Source organism: Tiliqua scincoides, chromosome 4 (genome assembly GCF_035046505.1).
Source record: "Tiliqua scincoides isolate rTilSci1 chromosome 4, rTilSci1.hap2, whole genome shotgun sequence".
In the NCBI taxonomy this organism is placed as follows: Eukaryota; Metazoa; Chordata; class Lepidosauria; order Squamata; family Scincidae; genus Tiliqua; species Tiliqua scincoides.
The window spans coordinates 188,456,219-188,466,570 of record NC_089824.1 but is presented as its reverse complement, the minus strand read 5'-3'; the positions used below and the strand labels follow the sequence as shown (position 1 = coordinate 188,466,570).

The 10,352-nt window shown below is 44.7% G+C and overlaps 1 protein-coding gene across 1 annotated transcript in view; it reads left to right on the top strand.

Moving 5' to 3' along the window:
- Positions 1 to 548: 548 nt before the first annotated feature.
- Positions 549 to 10,352, top strand: part of LOC136649153 (adenosine receptor A1-like) — a 79,964-nt gene continuing 70,160 nt past the window's right edge. The window contains exons 1-2 of the mRNA XM_066625595.1: positions 549 to 631; positions 6,873 to 7,253. Of these exons, the coding sequence (XP_066481692.1) occupies positions 6,913 to 7,253 (341 nt within the window). The 5' untranslated portion in view covers positions 549 to 631; positions 6,873 to 6,912. The remainder of the gene's footprint in view (positions 632 to 6,872; positions 7,254 to 10,352) is intronic.

Sequence of the window (10,352 nt, the reverse complement as noted above, 5' to 3'; positions counted from 1 at the left end):
CAATCAATAAAAGCACCGTTGAACATGTGCAGAGTGCCTTTTCCTCGCTGCAGCCTGCTCTCGCACACGTAGGGCTTTGCAGGCTGCTGGGGTTGGCTTCCCAGGGGAGCCCGTCTGCTTGAGATCTTCAGCCTGGCACAGGGCACCGCTAAACATGTGCAGAGTGCCTTTTCCTCGCTGCAGCCTGCTCTCGCACACGCAGGGCTTTGCAGGCTGCTGGGGTTGGCTTCCCAGGGGAGCCCGTCTGCTTGAGATCTTCAGCCTGGCCCAGGGCACGGAGCTGCCTGGCGTTGGCACGCGAGGAAGAGTCCCTCTTCTTCAGTGGGGCACGCGGTGTTGCGGCTCGGAGAACGAAAGGGGCGCTACCCCTTTAAAAGGTTCGGGCACCGCGCACGGTGCAGTGTGGCGGACCATGTGATGGCCTGAGCCGGCTCCGGGATGAGCGCTGCCTGCATCAGCGTGGAGCGTTCACTGCGCTCCTTGCAGCGGGGGGTGCAGGTCTGATCTCCAGTATGTCGCGGGAGGCAGGGAGCTGCTGCTGCTGAGCCCCCCGGAGCAGAATGGGACCTGCGCTGCCCCAGCCTGGTCGAGAAGGGCTCGCTTGGAGGAGAAGACAGGAGCGCCTGGCAAAGTGAGTCTCAATCTGGCACTCCCCTGCTTGTCTGAATCTGGCACGCTCCTGCTCCCGGGGGGACGCTGGTGGAGGTGGAAGTCCTGGAATGTCGTCTGGTGGCACTGAGAGAGAGAGGGGGGGGGCACATTCAAATATCGTCCAGCTGGGAAGTGACGGGGGGGGGCTGCCTGCCTTTGAGGCTGAAATCAGGTCTCAGCTGGAGAAGACTTCCTCCAAAATTGGCCGCATCTTTGGAATGGGGGGGGGGTGTAGTCAGGTGAGAGAGTCAGAAATGTCCAGGCAAGGAGATCATAGCCAAACCAAGGCACTTGGGGGCGGGGTACAAATGAGAGGACAGCAGGGTGAATGTCAGGAGAAAGCAGGGCTGGAGGTCAGGAAATGGGCAGGCTTTCCAAGGAAGCTTCTCATTTCCCACCTGCAATATGCAGTTGGTGCACTTGCTCAGAGCCCCATGAAATGTGGGGGCCTCCACATGCCACACTGTCATGTTCCCAGAATGGAGGGAGCCCACCTGAGAGGGAAGCACTGAAGGAAACCATGAGAGGAACATTCATGAAGTGTGGTAGCATCTCAAGAGGCGCACGGCTTGCTTGTTGACTGAGCTTTGGTCAGGCCCTCCAACTGTGTAGGAACAATTCTTTCTCGGGAACAATGGGCAAGGCTTCCCCTGACTGCCTTGGTGGCGTTAAGTGCCCTGATCCGGCACTGATAGCTTTGTCACGGCACACAGCAAGTGGAACAGAAAAGGGGGAGTGGGAGATCTCCCTGAAGGAGGAAAAAAAAAAAATTCCAAAAGTGCTCTGGATGGGAGGGGGAAGAGACCTGAGTTAGTTTTCATGGCATCACCACACCCAGCTGTACACCTGTCTGTTGCAGTGCTGTTTGTCACACTTCTGAGGGGTTGTTTCAGCTTTTCCAGAGCACAAACAATTTGAGGCCCTGGGAAATGCAAAAATAAACAGAAACTGTGGTGGAATGTCCTAAATGAGCTTGGGAACTGCAGGCAGTACCAGTTCCACTTTGCAACAAAACTGTTTTGTTTGCACAAATATATCTTAGATTTGCATCCCATTTGTTGTACATCATTTGCATATCTTCCCCCAAGGTGTTTTTGTGTGTTTGTTTCCAGCATTTACACTCTGGTACTCTGTCTTGGAATTCGTACTGCAGGGGGGTCACATTTTCCAAGCACTCAAATCACAATATTGTGTAGCTAGGGAAATGTGGTATTTCCCTAGATTGCTGTTGTGGTTGATGCGTGAAATGTGATTGTACAAGTGTCACATGGGTGCCTATTGAATATTGTTTGTTATGTGGTTTATGACAAAGTTCACAAATCCAACACCCCCCCCCCCACACACACACACACACACAACCAGGTCTGCCAATCTTTTTTAAAATTGTTTATTTGGGTGGTATAAGTTCCCTTGTCCTCACATCTAGCTAGACGTTATTTTTATTCAGTGACAACAAGCAGCCTGGTTATTCACCCTATTGGTTAAGTGCAAAGAGGGCATTGCGCTGTTACCCTGAAAGATCACTGGCAGAAACATCACTCCATTGGCTAAGATGCACTCATAGGAATGTGGAAGACTCCAAGGTCTTCCACTTTCTCACTAAGAAAGAAGGAAGTGATTGTTTAGATCACATGATCAAATTGGCTGATGGATCCTAGATTTTCACTCATCCTATCATTTAATGCATGCACGTACGCAAGTCTATATCATATTGCTGTATTTTACAGTAAGTAGTGCAAACAATGGTGGAGGAGATCAATTACCAGAGACTAAGAGCTGGCAAACTAGCTGCATTGAAGATACGGAGAACTTGTTCTATAATATAGCTATTTTCAATCTGAGGCAAATGTGAAATGCTCATTTGCACCATTAAATGGTATTGATCTGCTTGGTATTTCTACTCAGTCCTGAGCACTTTGCTTGGAAATAAATTCCATTGAGTGTGATGGAACTGACTTCCAAGTGCAAGTGAGAGGGTTGACAGATTTGATGCAGAGTCATGCTCAACATGTTTTGTGTGGGTAAGGAGCAGGGACTCTTATAATGGGGACGTGATGCCTGGCACCACACAATCAGGGTGATGTGTCTGAAGTGGCAACAACTGGCCTGCAACCTTGGGACTCCTGCAGATAGCATCCATGTGCAGGTTAGCCCTGAAAAACAGGTTGCACAGGTTAGCCCTGAAAAAATGCAGAAACACCAAATGGGGATTCTGAGACTATAGCAAGGAGATCTGCTTTTTGGGGCACAGAATATAAATACATTGTTTTACCATGTAATGGGGTTGTAGAGAAAGAGGAAACGGCTCTTTGATAGGAAAAACTCAAATTTTTCAGGATTTGAAGATATTCATTCACCTGCCATCTCAGCAAATAGATGAATTTGGCAGAGAGGGAGAGAGAGAAAGATTGTTCAAATAAAAATACTCCTGTCAATTCCTTCCATTCTCCATGAAAAATGACTGCTTTTTCAGATTGTTTTTTTTCTTTTTCCTGCAGTCCTTGTTTCAGGATGAATCTAATGTCAGGACCAGTCTTTTTACTGTAACAAATGAGTTGCCGCCTCTTTCTCTAGTGGCAACAGCAAAGAAGCCTTTCCAAGGTGACATGGCCTGACATGGCCCTTGTATTTGGGTGTCTTAGAACTGCTGAGCTAGGGTGGTCAGGGCCAGCTTGTTCAGTGTGATGCTGTCCTAGAAGAATCCTTCTGAGAAACATATGTGGTCTGTATGTGCCCAAATTCATCTTGAAAACACTTCCTTCCCTTGCTGAAGTGTCTGGATACTTACATACAGGACAAGAGAGCTGATTCCATACGTTCCTTAAGTCCTCCGACATATCACAGACAAAAACAGGGATTCTTTATGTATACGTAACCCACCCTTCTCAAACCAGGGAGTATTGTCTGAATATTGTCTCTCTCAGAAGTGTACGTTCTGATGATTCTTTTCTGTCCACTTCTCTGTACTAATTTGCTCTGAAATAGCTTGTACACTACTGATTTGTGAAGGATGTGTGTTAATAAACTGACCACAGCCATTTCATTTCTTTTCTTTTTTTTTAAATTCTCAAGAGTTTTAATCTCACAATGAAACTGGTTGTACTTATTGTAGAACAGCTGGAACTCAAAACATATGTAGAAACATATACTACCTAGCTAAGTGCTTGCAAGCAGTGGAAAGGAAACTACTGCAAGGAAACTACTGCATTTGCATAAACTAACATTTTTTTTAAAAAGCATCCTTAGTATATCTGTTTCAGTGGCAACACCTGATTTACCTGGGAAGGTATAAGTTGAAACATATGTCTGTTTTCAATATGGACCTGAGATCATGCTCTAGAGCAGTGTTTCTCAAGGTTTGTGTTTTGCTGTACCGCTTCACGTGATCCACCTATTTGAAGTACCACCAGAAGTAACTGGTGATGACATCATCACCAGTTACTTCTGGGTTTAGAGGCCAGATGCGACAACCCAAACACCAGTAATCTAATGGTTTGAGTGGATGGGAGGGCTTTTTATGAGCATGGAAAAGCATGTTTTGAAGCTCTGCCCGCTGAGTTAGGCCTCCTACCACTGTTTGTTGCATCATATTCCTGGTCTCACTGCCAGGCTGCAGGAGTCCAGGGGTCCTGCGAGTACCACCAGACACCACCTCAAGTACCACTGATGGTACCTGTACCACTGGTTGAGAAACACTGCTCTAGAGAGATCACTTTCTCATCTGTCTTCTGACAGTGACCTCCTGTAAATAATGGAGGCATATTGAAAGGTGTTCCTGTGGCCACTTTCCAGTTTTGGAACATCTTTAGTTTGCAAAAGCCAGATAATCCTACAGAATTGATGCAAGATATTTTCATTTAAGAAAGCATCACATGGCTATGAATGGATTTGAGATTATCTACTTTCCTAAAGAACTTTACAGGGCTGTAGTATGACCAGGTTGGTCCACAATTTTCAGAGCTGCTCTTTTGGATGTTATTTGAAAGCTAACTGGTTGCTGAGCATGACAGGTGGGAACAACTGCATCTTAAACTCTACCTACAGAAGGATGAGTAGGGGGCAGTTCCTCTTGTGTTCTGTGCAGCAGTCTCATTCAGAACACAAGGACACCTACCTTATCATGAGTCCGTCTTTCATTGGTCCACCTAGCTCGGCATTGCCTAACATGGATTGGCAGTGATTCTCCAGCATTTCAGACAGGGGTCTTTCCCAACACTACCTGGAGATATCAGGGATTGACCCTGAGACCGCTCCCTCCCACTGAGCAACTGCCATTGAACTAAATCCTTGGTAACTGGACCAAGGACTTCTGTCCAGTCCTTCTGCCCTACAACTGGGCCAGCATCAGACAGCTTACTACAGCTGGCAGTTCAAATTCAGAGGTTTGACCAGTGGCATGGGAAGAACTACTGAGCCTTTGCTAGAACTGAGAAATAATTTGTAGTGTTTTGCAATGACTGGACCATTACATCCTAGACAACTGTGTCCCGGCCAAATGCTTCCTGGTCATTGGCATCCCTGGACATTTGCACCTGGTTTTTTGCATCCCAGTCATTTGTGTCCTAATATATGTATTATGTTAGATCAGTGGTTCCCAAACTTTTTAGCACTGGAACCCACTTTTTAAAACAACACTCTGTTGGGACTCACCTAGTTTTACTAGTCAAAAATAGAAAGAAATAATATTTTTGTTTACTAATAATAATTAATTAATCACACTGGCTAACACACTTTTTGCTTCTTTAAATGTTACACGAATTCCTGGGTATATTTGGGGTGCTGATTCCAAAAATGGCATCCGTTTTGCCCTATCACGTCTAATTTTGGAGACAGGGCATAGCCTCTTTGGTGAATGGTTCAAGCAGCTTCTTCATGAGGAAGCCTACACCATGGCTTCCTCATGAGGAAGCTGCTTGAATCATTCACTAATGAGGCTATACTGTATGTCTAAAACTAGAAGTGATAGGGCAAAACGGATGCCATTTTTGGAATCAGCACCCCAAATTCATATCAAACCACCATAAAGTTTGGGAAAAACTTTTCTGACCCTCAATTTTGTAAGCCTGTGTTATTAATTAATCATCAGGGTCCTGTGCTGCCAAATCTGCTAGAGACATTACTTATTGGAAATAAATTCTTACCAATCAGAAAATGTGACATTTTAATTTGGGGGTATGAAGATGACCTCATATCACAGGTTAGCATTCCAGCCACGAGAGCAGTCTTTCCATCTGTATTACCCACTCCTGCAATTTTCTTGTGCCAGTCAGGCAAAGGTGCTTGCAGATTTTGTGTGTGTGTGTGTGTGTGTGTGTTTTTAAATATTTCAGAAACTTTTTGTGACTCACCAAAAATCAGCTCGCGACCCACTGGTGGGCCCAACCCACAGTTTGGGAAACACTGTGTTTGATGTATTCATTTATTTTAAAAATGCAAAGGTAAGGTTAGGGATTGGGTTGAGATAAGAGGCTTAGCATATATAACATGAGGTTTGTTGCCCAGTTATAGTTTGTTGCTCAGTTATAGTGGGATGCAAAGAACCAAGATGCAAAAAGCCCTGAAAATTGCAATGACTAGAACACATTTGACTGGGACACAATTGCCCAGGACACAAATACCCTAGTATTGACATTCCTCAGACATTACTGAGGGAAAAATGAGGATTACTAGAAAAGCTTGTATTCCACAGGACTTACAAATATAGAAAAGGGGATTTATTTTATTTAGCGTATGGCATATAATACATGGACTTATATATCAGTTAGACTAGATCAAATGTCAATGTCCAGTTCATGCAGCCATTCAAGGGCAGAGTTACCTTCAAAGAAAAAGTCAGACCATGGGCCATTATACGCTCTCAGTTTGCAGCCAGACACAGTGTGGTACATGGTTTGGTAGGAGAACCCACAATCACACTGAGGGGTAGATACTAGCCCCCATTTAAATATTGAATCCTGACAAACACCATGTAGGGTACGGATTCTATTTAAAGTTTTCCAATGCTGGCAAGGTCAGTTGAAACCTGGCACCTTAAGTGTAGGGTCGTCTATATGTCTACCCGTTTCTGGGCGTTCGACTGCCCATTTAGCTTTCCATTGGGCATTGATGTTAAAATTGTTGTGCAGAAAAGGGGAATTGGGCTATTTGGGAAGTTGATTGGATTTAGATACCTCAGTGGCTTCTTCTCTCCTTAAAACCTGTGAATCCTTTTTTGGTTTTAGGTAGCTGAAGGATCCTGAAGTGTGTGCACACCACACCACCATGCTGCATAACATCTCGGACTTGCAGGCTGTCTATATCACCATAGAGGTGCTGATTGCCCTTGTGTCTATACCTGGGAATATCCTGGTGATCTGGGCTGTCAAAGTAAATCAGGCCCTGCGGGATGCCACTTTCTACTTTATTGTCTCACTGGCCATTGCAGATGTAGCCGTCGGGGCTCTTGCAATCCCACTTGCCATCATCATCAACGTTGGACCACGGATACATTTTTACAGTTGCCTGATGTTAGCATGTCCTGTCCTCATCCTCACTGAGAGCTCTATCCTGGCACTGTTGGCCATTGCTGTGGATCGCTACCTCAGAGTGAAGATCCCTATGCGGTAAGAACCACAAAGTTATCATGGGCAGCAGGGTGGGATTAGGTATTTGTATATCCAAATTCACAGTGCACCGCAAGAAATGGATGTTTCGCTATGGAATCTGGTACCTTTCCCAGGATTCCCAGAGTCTCAGGGGCTGTTTTTTTTAATCAAAATGATAGTTCTCATTAATGTACGAGTTCTCGTAGTTATGATGAAAAGCTTTGTAAAGCACAAATCATTTCTGTAAAAATTGAGAAATGTGAGCAGCTGAGATTGTTCTAATGGAGGATACTAAAAAGCAGCATTCAGCTATTGTCCTCTTATTTGTCAACAGAAGAACATTCAAAGAACCCTGCTGGATCAGGCTCAAGGCCTATCCAGGCCAGTGTCTTTTTCTTATAGTGGCTCACCAATTGCCTCTGAGAAGCCTGGGAGAAAAAGGCACTACCCTGCAACTGATGTTTAGATGCACACTTCCTCTGTTTCGAGTGTGAATGCTGTTAATGCAGGATGGAGTTCAGGAGAAAGACTTCATGAACTTGAATATACACTCTAGCCCAGTGTTTCTTAAACTGTGGGTTGGGACCCACCAGGTGGGTCACAAGCCAATTTCAGGTGCGTCCCCATTCATTTCAGTATTTTATATTTAATACATTACACTTGATGCTACCCTGGTATGTGACTGCATTGGGGGAAATGTTACACATCTGTACTTTTAACAGGCTACTATGTATATGCTTTTAACAATGATAGTAAATGGGACCTATTCCTGCATAAGTGTAGGTAGGATTGCAACCTAGATTGTTAAAAATTTTCCTGCTTGATGAAGTCACTTCTGATGATGACCACTTCCAGTGGGCCCTGACAGATTCCCATTCGAAAAAGCAGGGTCCTGGTGCTAAACCAGTGTTATTCAAACTGTGTGGCGCGGCTCTTTAGGGAGGCACCAGGAACTGAAAGGGGAGGCGTGGGATGTCCTCTCGCAGCAATAGTCACACAGCAGCGCAGAATACGAGCCCGTCTTCTGCCCATCTCCGCGTCTCCATCAGCTCTCCCTCTCCCTCTCCATCAGCTGCGAGAGTGGCTGCTGCCGCCCCGCCCTCTTCTCCCTCCACTCCGAGGCTGCCGCCTTCTGTGTTTGCTGCATGTTGTTTGCAAAGCTCTTCCACTCCAGCCCCCATCTGGCAAGTACTGAGCATGCTCAACTTGCAGTCCTTGTCCTTGCTGACCATCAGAAAGAAACTCTCCTTGATCCTTGTCTGGTTGGTTCCTAGTTCCCAGCTTGGGATCGCTTCTCATCAAAGTGAAATCTCTCTTCTCAACCCCCTCCCTCTTCCACTCCCCCCATTCAATCTCCAAACCTTCAGGCTTTCCTACCCCTCCCCAAATAAAATGCTTTCTATTTTACCAGTCACCAGGGGTCTTAAAGTTGCTTCCATGCAGTTGGCAAAGGGGGAGGGGAGAGACAAGCACACACTTTACTTGGCCAGGAGCAGAAAAAGGTTATAGTTTTTAAAGTGATGTATTAATCTTGTTGTTTGACTGAAGAGGAAAGGCTGTATTTTTAAAGTGATGAATCTTGCTATTTGAAGGGAATACTTATCAACCATTGATGAAGTGATTGCCAGCCCAATCCTATCCACATTTTCCTGGGAGTAAGCCCCATTGACTCTAATGGGACTTACTTCTGAGTAGACATGCATAGCCTTGAGTTGTGCATCTCCTAGTATAGGAGACAAACCAGCTTCCTAACCAAACCCTTATACACACATATAAATAACCAGCTATTTTCAACCAGCTGCTTGAAGAATATAATTTAATTTAATTAATAAAGGGTTCAAGCCTATCCAAGGAGAATGGGAGAAATGACTAGTTGAATTAGGGTCCATGGGGTGTGTGTGTGTGTAATGTTGGTCAGACTGGTTGTTCACAAAGTTCATTTGATAAAACAATTCTATTGGTATGCTTACAAAGTTTAAAAAAATGAGTCTTCCTAGACCAGACAAAATCTACCTACTCCAGCATCCTGTCTCCAACAGTGATCAGCAGCTGATCATTTATAAAGCATGTATATTGCTGTGTATTAATAATATATTTTTAAGATCTGCATTTAATTAAAGATATCATTAATATAATTAATATTAATATAGTTGATATTTCTGGTCACTTCCTGTTTAATGTTGTCACTTCCAGCCCTCAGGAACATGATGGGGAGTCATGGCCAACAGCCACGGGGGTCAAGGGAGCCACTGGCCGGAAAAGTTTGAGTACTACTGTGCTAAACGTTTGAGAATCGCTGCTCAAGCCCACATATGTTTTGTGTTGATATTGCAGATGTCTCATGCAATCATCTGGCACCACTGCTTCTGGTCTTGGGGCCCTTCCTATTGCTGGTTTGATTCTGGCTGTGGAATTTGTCCCCATTTGTTCTGTCCTACATTTTAAGGCTGGGCATTCTAGCATGGAATTCCAGACTTAAAAATATACATTATATACATATTATCCTTTAAGGCAGTGGGTCTCAAACTTTTAGCACTGGGACCCACTTTTTAGAATGAGAATTTGTCAGGTCCCACTGGAAATGCTGTCATGACCAGAAGTGACATCATCAAGCAGGAAAATTTTTACAATTCTAGGCTGCAATACTACCCACTCTTACCCAAGAGTAAGTCCCACTGACTATCATTGTTGAAAACATATACATAGTAGCAGTGCTTTTTTTGTAAAAAAATAGGTGCAGGAACTCACAACTTTTTATTTATTTATTTATTTATTTATAAACCATTTTTTATACATGTGCACGCGCACACGCACACACACGCACACACACACACACACGTCCATCCCGTGTGAGCTCCCTGGTAGCAAAAGCACTCCTGCCACAGCTGGAGTGAATCACCCCATTTTTTTTTAGGTGGGGAGGTGCTCCATTGGGCTATAGGAAACTCTCTCCATTGGGCTATAGGAAAGCCTATACAGTAGTTAAAGTGTTCAGAACAAATATATAAGGTCTTCAGCCCAGCTGGTGGCCATCAGTGCCTCAAGTGTTAGTTCCAAACACTTTGATCCTAAGACCTCTGGTGGCTCAGTGGTTAAATTATAGATCTGTGGAGCCGC